Source organism: Aspergillus brunneoviolaceus (assembly GCF_003184695.1).
Source record: "Aspergillus brunneoviolaceus CBS 621.78 unplaced genomic scaffold BO95scaffold_7, whole genome shotgun sequence".
NCBI lineage: Eukaryota > Fungi > Ascomycota > Eurotiomycetes > Eurotiales > Aspergillaceae > Aspergillus > Aspergillus brunneoviolaceus.
The window spans coordinates 528,734-543,008 of record NW_020290737.1 but is presented as its reverse complement, the minus strand read 5'-3'; the positions used below and the strand labels follow the sequence as shown (position 1 = coordinate 543,008).

General features: G+C 51.5%; 7 protein-coding genes across 7 annotated transcripts; 3 read left to right on the top strand and 4 right to left on the bottom strand.

Annotated features, from left to right (window-relative positions):
* Positions 1-82: 82 nt before the first annotated feature.
* On the bottom strand, positions 83-3,568 carry BO95DRAFT_439115 (phosphatidylinositol-3,5-bisphosphate 5-phosphatase). The gene has a single exon (XM_025585665.1). The coding sequence runs from the start codon at positions 3,456-3,458 to the stop codon at positions 372-374; it is 3,087 nt and encodes a 1,028-aa protein (XP_025446428.1). The 5' UTR covers positions 3,459-3,568; the 3' UTR covers positions 83-371.
* Positions 3,569-5,296: 1,728 nt separating this feature from the next.
* BO95DRAFT_249117 (uncharacterized protein) lies at positions 5,297-6,466 on the top strand. The gene is made up of 4 exons (XM_025581410.1): positions 5,297-5,588; positions 5,647-5,666; positions 5,729-5,925; positions 6,048-6,466. The coding sequence occupies exons 1-4, from the start codon at positions 5,482-5,484 to the stop codon at positions 6,300-6,302; spliced, it is 579 nt and encodes a 192-aa protein (XP_025446427.1). The 5' UTR covers positions 5,297-5,481; the 3' UTR covers positions 6,303-6,466.
* BO95DRAFT_249154 (putative protein kinase) lies at positions 6,394-8,982 on the bottom strand. Its single transcript, XM_025581411.1, has 3 exons — positions 8,222-8,982; positions 7,911-8,167; positions 6,394-7,820 (listed from the first exon to the last, which is right to left on the bottom strand). Exons 1-3 carry the CDS (start codon positions 8,862-8,864, stop codon positions 6,630-6,632), a joined length of 2,091 nt encoding a protein of 696 aa, XP_025446426.1. The 5' UTR covers positions 8,865-8,982; the 3' UTR covers positions 6,394-6,629.
* Positions 8,983-8,994: 12 nt separating this feature from the next.
* Positions 8,995-9,752, bottom strand: BO95DRAFT_249075 (uncharacterized protein). Its single transcript, XM_025581409.1, has one exon. The coding sequence runs from the start codon at positions 9,536-9,538 to the stop codon at positions 9,125-9,127; it is 414 nt and encodes a 137-aa protein (XP_025446425.1). The 5' UTR covers positions 9,539-9,752; the 3' UTR covers positions 8,995-9,124.
* BO95DRAFT_439112 (NAD(P)/FAD-dependent oxidoreductase) lies at positions 9,627-11,276 on the top strand. Its single transcript, XM_025585664.1, has one exon. It carries the CDS (start codon positions 9,967-9,969, stop codon positions 11,152-11,154), a length of 1,188 nt encoding a protein of 395 aa, XP_025446424.1. The 5' UTR covers positions 9,627-9,966; the 3' UTR covers positions 11,155-11,276.
* On the bottom strand, positions 11,241-12,236 carry BO95DRAFT_450036 (aminotransferase class IV; the record flags this gene model as incomplete). The annotated part of the gene is made up of 2 exons (XM_025587984.1): positions 11,241-11,370; positions 11,422-12,236. 2 exons carry the CDS (start codon positions 12,234-12,236, stop codon positions 11,241-11,243), a joined length of 945 nt encoding a protein of 314 aa, XP_025446423.1.
* A 1,050-nt stretch (positions 12,237-13,286) lies between these two features.
* BO95DRAFT_450035 (O-methyltransferase) lies at positions 13,287-14,024 on the top strand (the record flags this gene model as incomplete). The annotated part of the gene is made up of 2 exons (XM_025587983.1): positions 13,287-13,764; positions 13,816-14,024. 2 exons carry the CDS (start codon positions 13,287-13,289, stop codon positions 14,022-14,024), a joined length of 687 nt encoding a protein of 228 aa, XP_025446422.1.
* Positions 14,025-14,275: the final 251 nt, after the last annotated feature.

Here is a 14,275-nt window from a genome sequence, read left to right as displayed (position 1 = left end):
CGATCTTAAGTACAGCCATCATTGAGAAATAGTCACAATAGGTACTCAGTAGTTACAACACTATCTGAAACTCTAATTTTTCCTCAACCCCGATGGAACAAGTAAATCACAACGAAAAAAAAAAGAAAAGAAAAGAAAAAAGAAAAAAAAAATCACAAGATCTGATGGTAGCAGAAAACATCAGGAAGTGCGCACGCACGCGGCAAAGGGGGTATCATGTCATGGCAAGGGCATTTGGTGAAACAACACAATTCGTGGAAGGTTTGAACAAAGCGAGACGAAGATCAATGAATCAGAAGACAAAAAGTTCTCTAAACATACTTTTCCATGAAACATGCTTCCATCCCTCCTAGGCACGATGAGCATCAATTCTAAGAATCAACGCGCTGCTTGAAAAGACTCTTGCCCCGCAACCACTGCCGGTAGCGCTTGTATCGCTTTTTGTCGTAGTCCTCCGCGACGACGGTCAGCCCGGTCTCGGGAACGTTGAGGTATTCGACATAATCCGCCAGGTTCTCGAGCGCGTTGGCCTCGAGGGTGGCTTCCTCGACATTGCATTTGTTAGCATACTCGATGTAGTCGAGGTTGGCTTCGTTTTCGCGGATCGAGGTCGCGGTCAGTTCGTTCTCCGAGGTGACTACAAGGGGCACTTTCAGGGGATGGTTGATGTAACGTTCGTACTCTTCGGCTTCCGCGGCGGTGACGGTGGGGTTTAGGGAGTCGTGCACGAGCTGGCCCAGGGTCCATTGAGCGATTTGCGCTTTGCTGGGCGCGGCGCCGGGCTCCAGGGAGGACTGGAGGGAAGCGGTAGTTTGTGAAGGCGTTCCGAAAGACGTGTATGTGGGTTGTTTCATGATTCCTGCGGCCGGAAGCTGTTTGTCCGCGGAAAGGGGTTGGTTCAACCAACGCCGGTTGGATTGCGAGGTTGTGGAGTTGGAACGGCCGATTGCTGTCTTGTCAGGTTCCTGGATTTTGACTGTTCGGTGGGTCTGACGTTCACGGTTCACCGGTTCATGTGGAATTCTGGTCACGAACGGGCTTATGTCGTAGGGAGCACCGGATCCAGGGCGGAAAGGCAGGTACCGGAGGGTGGAGTTCATCTTGTAGGAAAACACCTTGGAGAATGATGACACTGCTAGCGGGCGATAGTACTCGAGCCAATAGTCGTCATAGTGCGACAACGGTTCCTTGAGCGGCTTAGGAGGGGGCGGCAATTCAAACTTCTTCAAGTTGTCCGGATTGTACCAGTTGATATAGTGAGGACGCTTTTTGTTTGCCCATGACCTTGGATTGGCATGATGCAAGTAATAGTCGGTGGACAGGTCCCACAACATTGGCTGTCCCTGGGAGAAGATATAGTTGCCAAGGAAGAGATTGTATGCTTCCTGGCGTTGAGCATCAAGGAAGGAATTGTTGTAGTAACGCTTGAAACTCTCGACCATGTCTCGCGAGTGACTGCTCCACTGATTAATCTTGCGGTAGGTTGCCATGGTGTTGACCAGATGAGAGCCTCCGTATTGAATCGCGATGGTGTCACCGTGATCGTGCCACATATCAGTGAACAGATTGACAGCGTCCGAATCGTACTCCACTGTTGTTCCGTCGATGATTCCCAAAGCGTGGAGCTGATGGCCCAGCGCGCGTTTTCCGATCACAAACTGAGCGGCATTCGTACGATCAAGACAGTCAATACAGTTGGTCCTCGCTACTCCGTTCTGCAGCTGAAGCCCAGACTCGGCATCAACACCATTCTGGAAGAATCCAGTCTTTGGGATAATGTCCCCGGCAATATCCTCGAGTGTCCCGATAACATCTTGATCGCGACTTTTCGCAGCGCGACTCATGTCCCAAGGTTGATAAATGATCTTCTTATCCTCAGGAAGGAACTGATTGAGATACTGAATGGCATTGGTGTATTCCTTGAGAAGTTTCGACTCGCGTGGGGTCCGTTCTCGAGCTTTGATCAAGTTCAATGCGTAGACTGGAGCACCGTATCTTTCAAACAGATTGTCGAAATGTAAAGCCGCAGCAGAGTAGAACGGGTCAACCAGATTCAGCTCAATGTCTGGCTTGGGGGAAACACCGGAGTTCTCCTGAGTCCAATAGAGCGGGATACTGCCACGATGCTGGACGTATGACGTATAGAGCGGATTAGCGTAGAGCAGCGGACCAGGCGCATGGAACGACGTAGCCGCCATATCAGAGATAATTTGCTCAGTTTCGACGTCATTGGCCACATATCCCAGGTCATTCGCTCCTCTTTTCAGAAAACGAGCGCCAGCAAAGAACCGAGAACGACGGGCAATAATGGTTATGTACACAATCCGCCCGTAGATTGAAAGTTTGGCCTGTTCGACATAGCCATGGATGATCGGAAGACACCACTCCCAAGGGTTGCGTAACTTGGTAAGAGCCGGGGTGAGAAGATGGTGATTCCAGATGAACATGGGATTGTAATCCTGCTGGAATGTCTTGGGCTGTCCCTCATGATGAGCTTTGCGCTCCCGGCAGATATTGCGCTGCAAAGTATGGGTAATGTCGTAAGAGTAACTGAAGTAGAACGACCGGGTCAAGTCAAGGTTATTCAGGATCGCAATGTACCTTGCCTCCTCAGGATTCTTCTCCGGTCGCAGGCGAGATGAGCTGGACGTCGTCAACGAGATCAATTCAGTTCCATCAATCTGATAGACGTAGTGACCGCCGAGCATGGCAACCTGACTTCTCTTCGTCACTAGGAGCATGTAATAAGCATCCGTAAAGCGAATGAATCCCAGCATAGCCCAGGCGCTGCATTTAAGCTTTAGTCCGCCCGAGCTCTTATTGCCGTCGTCGATGGTATCCAACAGCTGGCTCATCTCCCGCTTGCTGTACACGATGTCATCCTCGGAGATGATCAGCTCGCCCGACTCAGAGGTCCGATCGATCTTCATGATCCGGAAGCGGGTGTCCGACAAGTCCATGCCGACCATGTAGAAGCGGGTGGCTGTCTCGTAGAGCGAGAATTTGTGCATGCGGTTGATCCCCTCTTCGCCGCCCGTGTCGAAAAACGCAGATCGCTGCTTTTGTGCCGACGTGGGTGTCGAGTCCCGCTCGAAGGAGGTTGCAACCTGCGGCTCTTCATCTTCGGCTTCCTCGCCCTCCTCGCTCATAGGGGCTGTGGGAGCTGATGGGGCGCTGAAGGGCAGCGAGGGGAACGGTGAGGCCGCGCGGGGGGACTTCCGATCGTCTTCCAAGTCGAGAAGGCTCCGCAACGCTGACTCGGGCTGGTCGCCAGCCAGCTTGCTGCTCGAGCCAGAGGTAAAGGAGGTGTCTGCATAAGGAAAATTGAAGTCAGTCGGAGAGTCTGGAGAGCTGCTACCATCCCGAGATGCTCTGGAAGAACGGCCGCCATCAAGACGACCAACACTGCGATCTTCGGCCGCATCGCGGGGGTTGGAAATCCCATCAAGGCTCTCCATGATGACAGCTGAAGTTCATGGAAGCCCGTTCCAGAAAATCAGAGGCGTGCAATCTCAAGAGGCCATGACAGTCCTTCCAAGAGCCACGACCATTCAGTGGCTGAGGTTCTGGCGGTCGAGGTGATTTTAGCTGGCTTGTGTCTGGGGCAACATACCGGTAACTTTGGTATTGAGATTACCCATCGCTGCCGGTGGTGACGTCACTCACTGCTTCCTGTTAGAGTACGTGATGCTGTATGGAAGCACGTGATCTCGTATATGGGTAGATGGCAGAGAGGAGTTCTTGTCCTGAACACACAATTCCACTGTCTGGAACAAAATTAGAACCAGGTTGACATCTTACATGACCGCTCTATCTGTGTTACTCTTGCCACTGCTTCTTTGGTGTGTATGGGGGAAAGGAGACTTGGATGTTTGCTCAGTCATTGGCACTCCGTCTGAAAGGAGACACCTAATCTATCAAACAAAGTAGCTCCGGCAACAAGTCTTGTCTGCAAAGATCAAGCAGCTGTAGTAGGCTCTAGGTTACTCTCGCAGCTGGCTACGGCTACAAGTGAAATCAGGCTATTCCTATCTTCATTGCTGCCCGCCTTCTCTTCTCCATGACCTTGACTTCTCAGTTCTGCACGGGACAGTCAATCACGATTACTTACCTGCATATCTTCTAGTGTATAAAGTGACAGACGAGACAAGCCAGTGAGTTCAAGCTCGAGGACCGCAAGTAAGGAAATCGAAGTCTCCATTATGGCGATGCGGCTTGCGGACAGGCGTCTACAAACGGCGAAGATCATACCTAGAACTTCATCTGTTGTAAGGTACTCACACCTCTGGACGTTCAATCGTTGCGAAAAGTAGCCATGGTGCGTATGAAACACCTCTCAGATTTGAAAGATCATTCTGATAGCTTCCAAGTAAATTGAGTCGCGCGGTGACCTCCTGTAGCGTACCAAGTCAACCAACCAGCTCGAGTCCTCTTGCAACGAAGCCCCAGAGCTCTCAACTGAAATATAGTTTGCTTTTCCATACACAAAGCATGTTGATCTTCTGCCAGCTTATTCCAACAGGCACACATGTATATGTTCTCCCCTGGCTGTCCGCCGTGTCTCCGTATTGCTCCAGTGTCTGTTGTTATATTCTGCAGTGCCATTCGCTTCTTTGTCGCAGCCAGGGTGAAATGAAGAGATATCGAACACTTCTCATTCCATGCCCCTTGTTTTCCGAATCACCAGAAGACCAAGTGATGAGTAGTTGGTCCCCCATCTCGTTATCGCTTAAAGGATTTGAACTTATTGAATTATTTGCCATTAAACATCCCAGGCTTTTCATAAACAAGAATAAACTTACCCGGTGACAATGCCATGGGATCGACACTCCGCAGCAAATACTTTCCTATCTATAAGCACGAAGTAATGCAAGGAGAGCTCCTCCGCATCTCGCCCACCCGCCCCCAAGCCCGCTCTTACCCCAAATTCCCCAACTCGGCACCCGCGCGGGGAAAGCAACTCCCCCGAGACCCAACAAAGTAATTCTCCCCGCGCTCTACGGCCGGCCATTCTTACTATCTCACTGCACATATCCTACACTTCACAAAAGCACGCAATGCAACACAGAATAACGGAACAAAGCAGCTTCGATGCCAGCTCGAGGGTATAAGTAAGCTTCCCTGGGGACATGGCTCTGTCACCCTGGGTCCTCAATTGTCTTCTCCCATAGCTTGCCACCCTCAAACCGACCAACCACCGACCGCCATGACAGAAGCAATAACTCACATCGTCCTCTTCAAGTACAAACCCTCCATAACATGGAGCGAGTTCGAAGAGCACTTCGCCGTCTTCCTCGCGCTGAAGGACAAGTGCAAGAAGCCGGACACCGGGCGGCCTTACATGAAGAGTATGAAAGCAGGTGCGTGGTGTGTTTTGTTTTGGCCAATCTCCAGACGTCTGCGGCGGGGAAATGCTAAAACTGTAGTTTGTGAAAAACCTTTCAAGGCAAGAATCGCAGCTGGGAGCCGTTCAGCAAAGGAATGACACATGGGTTCGTCCTGGAGTTCGAGAATCAGGCCGATCTCGACTACTATCTGACCGAGGATCCGGTGCATTTGGAGTTTTCGAGGAAGGCGGCGCCGTTGATGTATGTTTTGGGTATGTCGACATGCTTTGGATACGGCGTGACTGACGAATGTCTGCAGAGAAGATTCAGTCGTTATCGGTAAGCCCGGCAACCAACCCCCATCAATTCCGCCAATGTAACTAAACTGGCCAATTGCAAAGACATCCGAGACGGCATCCTCTTCGGGCCCCCAGCGAAGGAACCCACCGTCGGAGCGGGCACGTTCCACGGGAGCTGCCATTGCGGTGACTGCTCCTGGACGGCCGAGATAACCGAGCCGGAACACATCCTCTGCCACTGTGAGACGTGTCGTAAACTCGGGGGTGGGCCGTATTCCATGAATCAGATCATCCACAAGGTGTGTTACCGTTACGTATCACCCCGCAGCGCACACGCGCGCAAAAGCCATCCTACCATACACAATGGCGTAAGTGAAGACAAAGCTAATCTCTAGGACGATGGTGATGATGGCGACGACAGGATCAACTGCGAATCCTCTCCGGAAAACCCAGCACATATACCTACACCGGAGCCTCCGGAAACCCCGTCCACTGCTACTTCTGCCCCAATTGCACCTCCCACATCTACCATAATCAGGCCGTCATGGGAGACCGGATCATCATCCGAACCATCTTGCTCGACAACGGCGCGCGTATGCCCCCCGCCGGGGAGATCTTCGCGGAAGGGAAGTTGGCGTGGGTTGATGCGCTTCGGGCGGAGCTTGAGAAGCGATAACGCTGGGTTGAACAGCTGATGATTCAATTCATGTTATATTTGTCTTGTTTGGTGAGCACATTTGTTTTACATGTGCGTGTAACTATGGTTAGATGTTCGATAAGAACAGAATATAGAAATCTGAGATTTTGCTGTCATTGGGTGTATATATTCGGAGAAGTTGGTATGTGGTTATTTGACAGAGATTACAGTAGAATAGTTAATAGCAGATGCTATTTAAGGAGAATGTTCAACGCTATGCGCTAAATGCAGGGTATACTTACTCTAAACCGATCGATAGACCTGTGCGTATGCCGTCGGATCAATTGCAGCATAAGAGATACCACATCAATACGACTCCGGGTGCACAGTGGCAAGGATCTCTCGCAGGCACTTCTGGATGACCTCACACCGCCAGCGTTGCCGAGGGTTGGGATCCAGCATACCTCCAATGCAGCTCGCCAAGGCTTCAGCCACCGTTTTTCCATTTTTCAACATCACATCGCCCATGTGAACTTTGTCCATGAAGTCTCTGGGCAGGCATGCTCCGTTGATGGATGCGGTCGGCGGCTTCTTGTACGGGCCCCTGGTCAGATCATCCAGCACGAGATGGCGCTCCATCTTCGTGTTGAGAGGATAGAGCAGCTCGAAAAGAATGATACCCAAGGAATAAACGTCAAGCGACCAGTCGCAGACATATCGCATGGGCTGCTCCATCCCTACCTCCTGGGCGTATTGGTGAACATACCCGCTGGAGATCATCCCACTCGAGTCGAGAGGTGGACGATAGAACTCTGTACCAACGATGTGGTGAATTTTCGAGCCGTGCTCTGAGGACTGAGGCGAGCCGTCAGATGAAGGATCGTTCAGATGCGAGATGTCAGCCACGAGGCCGAAGTCGCCGATGCGGGGCTGGCAGTAATGAAGTCCCGGCCCGCCGTCGGATTGACAGGGATGACAACCAGTGTGGGTGTGGTGTTTCTCCGGACAAGAGAGGAAGATGTTGGCCGGTTTGAGGTCGCGGTGGATGATGTCCTTTGAATGCAGATAAAGCACACCGGAAAGAATGTCCACCATCAGTTGCAAGGAGGGAACCAAGTGAAAGCAGTGGCGACGCCGTGGCTTCCCCGAGTCATCTGCATGTGTGCTGGGTCGCGGGTTAAGATATGCGTGGAGAGATATCGGATGCATCGACATCTGGATATGCAAGATCACCACAGGAATCTCAAGACCCCTTCCACGGGTGCGTTGAAGTTGCATGCTCGAAGGATTGTGACTGAGGCCGTCTGTGAAGATATCTTCATCAGCGCTGCGAAGTGAGCTAGGCTGGTCCTGAGAGATATTGTTGGAGATCGAGGGGTCAGCCGAGATGTCGTCGTCTTCGTCGTCCGTGCTTTCTCTAGAGGTGAACTTCGATGTAGAAGTAAGCGGCGGTTGGCCGGAAGCCGAAGTTTCAGACTCCTCAAAGACGATCGCCAGTTTTTTGTTCTGGCCCTCCGCAGTCGACATCTGCGGCGACATAGAATGGTGTGACAGGTTCTGTTGCGTGAAATCCGAGTCAGTATCAGTCGACGCATTGAACAGGGAAAGATCGAGTTTGTGAAGACCAAGGTATTCAAGGGGTTTTACCTTTTCTGCCCAAGCGCCATAATACCGGACGATATTGGCATGGTCAAGTTTGGCAAGTGTCCGGATCTCTTTCAGGATTTCTCCCAAATGGTGCTTGTTTCCGCCTTCTAGTTGCGCGAGTCGTCGCCGACTGATAGGTATCTTCTTGATCGCATAGTCGTGTTCATCGACATGGTTTTTCACGTGGTAGACCTCCCCGAAGGCGCCCCGACCTAGAACACTGATCTCAGTGAACTGTAACGCGTAGCGCGATATCTCTTCACCACACGAGTTAGTAAGATCGTCGTAAAGAGACGGGCGGGATTCCGTACCCAGAAAAGGAGCCAGATGCGGGCTGAATAGGTGGTCAATGTTAGGCTTCTGCATTGAACCAAGAGAGTTGGCCTTTTGTCTGAGTTGCGTGTAGTCCGAACGACCTTTATGGAGTGTCAATTCACTAGAGGTCTTCGGCAAAGGGGCCCGGGCCCCAACAGAGGCTGATCTAGGTTGACGATCGTGCAAGTCGAGGCGGTTAAAGGAACGGCTAGCAATCAAATCCAGCGTATCTCGATAGAGCTGTCTTGTGGGCCTTAAGGCTTCCTTCTCTGCACCTTCGTTCACAATTCCATGCTGGGAGAGGACTTCCGACTGATGAGTGTACATATCATGCCCGAGAGCTATAACCTCGGGAGAATCCCGCGTGTACTGCCCGTGGGAGCCTGGCTGCGCGTTAAGTAAATCCGCGGCTCGAGTGAGACAATAGAACTCGAGAAGAGCAGCGGTCATCATCTTTCCATGACCATCAACATCAGTGCTGTCTCCTACTGACGTAGGCGACAAAACGCCCTTCTTCTTCGGCTGATGTCGCTGCTTAGAGCGGACCTCAGGACGAGGGCCCGAGATATGAAGCTCTTGGACCTCCTCATCTGAACTAGAAGACGATGAGATCTCCGAGGGTTTTCTAAACATCGACATGATGACAGAAATTCAACAAAAGACGGGAAATAGCCGCTCCGATGCCACGCCAAATCAAGGTGGAATGGGTATAGTTGGCCAACCAGTGACCAATTGACTAAACGATAAGTTTAACAAGTATAAACAAAACGACTGCCGTGACTATCCTGTGTCCGGTCAGCAAGAATGCTATGAGAAGCGGAGAAGCAGATTCCTCACTCAGTAGCAAAACTGGATTTATATAGGCTCTGAGACAGAGCAAATTAATTATACAGATCTCTTTAAGCCGAGCGCACCTGCGAAAAATCCCAAGATATGGCTTTGAACGCAATTGGAGAATACCGCCTATGTTCAATTAGAGGAATGGCTCCGCTCTGCCCTTTCGTGAAATCATGAAAGGTTCCATCAGATTCCAAAGAAAAATGCCATTGAGAAAAGCGCCAACCGAGGAGGTTGCATTTAACCCCCAAGTGTGCAATACACGATACACGAGGAGATGAACTGCTGGAAGTGACACAGAATGATATGAACACGATAGTCACAAAGTTTGTATGACGATAGAAGCGGAAATGCAATTGTATGCAGGATCCAGCCAGGTTGGGTTGGCGCGAAGTGGGGTGGGGTTCGAGGGCGAGGGAGAGGGAGAGAATTGTCAATAGCATTGAGTCACTCACTCCTTGGAGGGGCACCGGCATCCCGCGTTCTCTGCCTCAGGCAATCACGGCTCTCCATTGCCACTCATCATCCCTGGCCGACCTCGGCCGGAACAACAACCCTTCCAAGTTTCACACCACGCCCTTCAAATGTAGCTGGAGTATAGGCTAGTGCTTTGGATCTCCGAGTATTGACCGGAAATGGTATCGTACCACACCTCACAGGTGCAAAGCGGCTCTGAAGGCGGATAAATGTGGGGATGGATTGGGCAAGAAGCCTGCTAGCACTGGTCACTATAGCACAGTGGGGGTAGACAACTATACGAAACCGACTGATCTAGGACAGATGCGCCGAGACACACGCGCGGCGAGCTTGGCTGGCTTGGCTCTGCTGGATCATATATAGGCTACAAGCCACTGCCCTTAGGGATGATCTCTGGACACGCAGCACAAGTCAAATTTTGACCAAGATGCAAGCCTCACACACCGCAGACATCGCCGTTATCGGCGCTGGTATCGTGGGTTCGGCCCTGGGATACTTCCTATCTTCCTCCGGAGACGTGGGCAAAAAGATTGTGTTGATTGATCGTTCTTTTGCACCCTTGAAGGGTTCCACTGGCCATGCACCTGGATTTGTTGGCCAGTACAACGAATCGGAGGTCTTGACCCGTCTGGCTCAGGATACGGTCCATGAGTACAGAAAGATCCCTGGTGGATTCGACGTGGTTGGGGGCCTCGAGCTCGCGACTAGCCCTGCAGGAGCGGAGCGTCTGAAACAGCGACATGACTCCGCCAAAAGAGCTGGTCTCCAAGCTGAGCTCATCTCGTCCAAACAAGCAACCAAAATGGCTCCTGCCTTGATCAAGGGAGAGTACATCGCCGCGTTGCACTTCGCCGGCGATGGTGCTGCCAACGCCATCAGGATCACCACCTTCTTCCAAGATGAGGCACGGGCGAGGGGTGTGCAACTCCTTCAAGCGGATGCCACGAAGGTTCAACAAGCCAACGGTCAGGTGGAGGGTGTGATGACTACGGCAGGATTTGTCCAGGCAAAGACGGTCATCATTGCGACTGGCATCTGGGCCCCCGAGCTCTGCAGCTTCCAGACTCCCATTCCTATTGTCCCTGTCGCGCATCCCTATATGTACGGCAGATACCATGAGTTGAGCGAACGCAAAGCCCCTTGGGTCAGATGGCCTGAACACCACGTTTATGCCCGTGATCACGGTACCTTTTATGGGCTAGGCTCCTACGACCACCCGCCACATGCGCAGCAGCCGACCGAGACGGCCATCGGAGACTGGATTGAAGATTTCAGCGCAACATTGGATACCGCTATGAAGTTCATCCCGGAGTCGACAAATCTGGAGGTTAGGGAGAAGTTCAACGGTATCTTCTCGATGACGCCGGACAATATGCCACTGGTGGGAGCTGTTGCTGAGGTGGCTGGGCTGTACATGGCTGCAGCTGTTTGGGTGACTCATGCAGCTGGGTCGGCCAAATTCTTGACTCGGCTGTTGAAGGGAGAGGCTGTTGATGATACCTTGAAGGAAGCTTTGGATCCTAACAGATTCCAGGGACGGGAGATGAAGGAATTGACACAGGAGTCTTTAAATGGGTACAACCATATCTATAAGACCGTTGCAAGCTCCGAATGAGCCACGGATTCTCGGTGTATGATAATGATTTCGGGGCATATCACCAACAATGATCCTTTTTCCCAATCGCAAATATCCGTACGTATTCAGAGCTTCGCACGGTTGTCCGAGGAACCTTTGTACTGAATAGCGAAGCTATAAGCTGGGTCATAATGCATGTCCCAATACTTATCCCATATCATTCTTGTCAGCGGCCCAACCTTCCCATCACCGACCCTCCGACCCTCCAAGGTTGTGATGGGCATGATTCATCCAGCAGTCGTGCACATGAAGATCTCATCAGCCTGATAAGCCAGATCGACTGGCGTAGGCTCCAAGCGAACCGTAACTCCCATTCCTCGCGCTATCTCCATAACACTCTTCCGCGTGACCCCATGCAACACCCCTCGATCAGGAGTATAGATCACCCCATCCTTAACCAGAACGATATTATACCCTGATCCCTCAGTAAGATGCGCATCCCCGTCCGTCAAGAACGGATACGTCGCCCCTCGATCCGCCGCCTCCAGCGCCCCACGAACCAAATCCCCCCATTGCAGATTCTTGACTGTCGGATCAATTGCTCCGGGTGGGACACGTCGTACTGTGCGTGCGACAACCGCATGCCCGCCCGTGCGCTGCACCTCGGGCTCCATCACCCAGACATACGGCTTGATGAATAGATACAGATTATTTGTGAGGCTGAGGGGGTCTTTGCTACCCCTGATGCCTTGCAGACCGCGCGTGACAATAAGCTCGACGTATGCGTCGCGAAGGTCGCTGCGGATCACCATATCGATAAGAATGCGCTTGATCTTGTCTCGTGGAATAGGCAGCCTCATGCGTAGTTTCGCACAGCTGAGCTCTAACCGCGAAAGATGGTCGTCCAGGCGGAAGAAGCGCCCGTCCCAGACGGCGGGGACGTCGTAGGTCAGGTCGCCGTGGAGGAAGCCTTCGTCGAGCAAGGGAATGTGAGCTTCATGTAGCGGAATGAGATTGCCTTCGATCCAGGCGATGCCTTGAGTGAAAGGGTTGCTGGTAATGGCCTCGAGGGCGGCTTTGCGGGCGGAGTAGCCGGCGAATATTTTATCCATGGTGGCCATTATGGTGGACGCGAGGAGAATGACTATATGATCGTCAAGTGTCTGGATGTCGTTGGATTCAATCTGGATGCACTGATGGTGTGCTGTTGACGGGTCTCGAAAACAGGGGAATGGATGTGAGGGCAACGCAAGACTTATAAGAGTTGCATATCAGTGCAGATGCCATGCTTATCTCTCGCTCCTTACTCGCTGATCTCCTCACAGTGACTAACCCAGCATGTGGGCGGATTTCATTCCATGAAGTCAAAGAAAAGTCTTGTCAAACTGGTTGGGATGGGCTTGTCAGACCATGGATAGAATGATGTATAGTAATCTGTTGTGAAGCGCAGCTTGCTCTGCTTGCATTTCGAAAATTGGAATTCTACAGAGCCTGGTATGTGGGTCGGTGTACCTAATAAGACACGGAATAAATCAAGATATGTTCTTTCATAGAGTTGTAGGTGCATACAAACCTGTTATGCGCGTAGGGAGCCAAGTGATGTCCCCATGGTGTCAAGCCGCGAAGGTTAAATTGGGCCACTCCAGACTCTGCTGTAACCCGCCCACAGACCGCGCAATGGCTTTCAAAGGGCGTCCAATAGTCATATTATATGCTGTCATCAATTGCTCCGCTGCATTCTCAATGCGCTAGCTCTAGCCTGTTTTGGTAGTGACACGATGTCGCTCAGAGAAGCCAAATTGACTTTGCGAAGGCAGGTCTAGGGAGAAGTGCTCCGCTTGAGCGGACGAATGCTGGCAGGGCGCCGTCTCGCCATTTCCCCCACAGTATAGTACCTTACTTTTCGAGTAAGCACACATCGGATGTGCCTTTTCCGTCGAAGCGGCTTGCATATCGCACGGACTCACTTACTGGGAACAATTGGCTATTGCCAGCCATATGACTCACAACTTTGTTGTTGCGGATGTGATTGCGGAGAAGGATAGAGGGCAGTCATCAGCTATTGGATCATGCAAGAAAAGCTACAGGTCTGAGAAAGAGGTATAAATAAGGCCTTGAACACCCCCAATGCTTCGATGACCACTATGAACCTTGTTACCTGAATGCTAATCATGGCTTCCCAAGCGAGCAATCACCCACTTAAACATGTCTCCCCACACATATTGTCGCTGCTTTCCAGACTACACAATAATTCCGCCGCACAGGAAGCCTACATGACTTGGGATGACTTCGAACCCGAAAGCGTCGATCAGAAAATGCGAGACAAGTTCGTTGCCATCGAACAGGATAAAGCCTTCTTTCTCTACCAAATGGGCCTTGCAACTGGCGCTAAGACTATAGTCGAGGCTGGCACATCTTACGGGGTGAGCACCATCTATCTCGCCCTCGCCGTTGCATCCAATGTCGAAGTTACGGGTGGCCCAGGAAGAGTCATCGCAACGGAGCATGAGCCCGAGAAAGCCAAGAAGGCTCGAGAGCATTGGAATGCGTGCGGTAGCTCTGTCAGCGAAATCATCGAGCTGCGAGAGGGTGATATCAGAGAGACTTTGAAACACGACTTGGGAACGGTAGACATGCTACTGTTGGATAGTGAGTGATACGGGACCCTGAAACAGTCTAGGCTTGTGCTGATAGTGACAGTTTGGGGCCCGATGCTGCTTCCAGCCTTGAAATTGGTCCAGCCGGCACTGAGACCGGGTGCTGTCATCATTACGGACAACACGATTAGTGCTGCAGAACATTGCAAAGAACTCCTTGACTACATGCGTGCGCCTGGAAGTGATTTTCGGAATCTTACACTCCCGTTCAACAATGGACTCGAGATGAGCGTATATCAGCCGCAAGGGTAATAGTGACGGTATGGGAAGAATAGATTGTTGGGAAGGCAGCCAGCAGTGGTGTATAGGAGGACAAGGCGCCGATTGAGTCGTACTGATCTGGGTGGAACCGTGTATGAAGCTGTCCTTCAAATAAGGCCTTCTTAGCGAAGAACTGCGATCTCCACAAGAAGGTGGCCAAAGACGAATTGTAGTGTAGAAGCATAAAAGGCGCTTGTGCCATTCCATATAACCAAAATGAATCCGTTCCTACAGCCGAACCT

What these genes read in the sequence shown, in the direction of transcription:
- BO95DRAFT_249154 (XM_025581411.1), bottom strand. Translation starts at nt 8,864, where the DNA reads ATGTCGATGTTTAGAAAACCCTCGGAGATCTCATCGTCTTCTAGTTCA. An exon ending in GCATCTGGCTCCTTTTCTGG is followed by an intron (nt 8,168 to 8,221) that starts GTACGGAATCCC and finishes CGTGTGGTGAAG; the next exon opens with AGATATCGCGCTACGCGTTA. An exon ending in ATGGCGCTTGGGCAGAAAAG is followed by an intron (nt 7,821 to 7,910) that starts GTAAAACCCCTT and finishes TTCACGCAACAG; the next exon opens with AACCTGTCACACCATTCTAT.
- BO95DRAFT_249075 (XM_025581409.1), bottom strand. Translation starts at nt 9,538, where the DNA reads ATGCCGGTGCCCCTCCAAGGAGTGAGTGACTCAATGCTATTGACAATT.
- BO95DRAFT_439115 (XM_025585665.1), bottom strand. Translation starts at nt 3,458, where the DNA reads ATGGAGAGCCTTGATGGGATTTCCAACCCCCGCGATGCGGCCGAAGAT.
- BO95DRAFT_249117 (XM_025581410.1), top strand. Translation starts at nt 5,482, where the DNA reads ATGACACATGGGTTCGTCCTGGAGTTCGAGAATCAGGCCGATCTCGAC. An exon ending in AGAAGATTCAGTCGTTATCG is followed by an intron (nt 5,667 to 5,728) that starts GTAAGCCCGGCA and finishes CCAATTGCAAAG; the next exon opens with ACATCCGAGACGGCATCCTC. An exon ending in TGAATCAGATCATCCACAAG is followed by an intron (nt 5,926 to 6,047) that starts GTGTGTTACCGT and finishes TGGCGACGACAG; the next exon opens with GATCAACTGCGAATCCTCTC.
- BO95DRAFT_439112 (XM_025585664.1), top strand. Translation starts at nt 9,967, where the DNA reads ATGCAAGCCTCACACACCGCAGACATCGCCGTTATCGGCGCTGGTATC.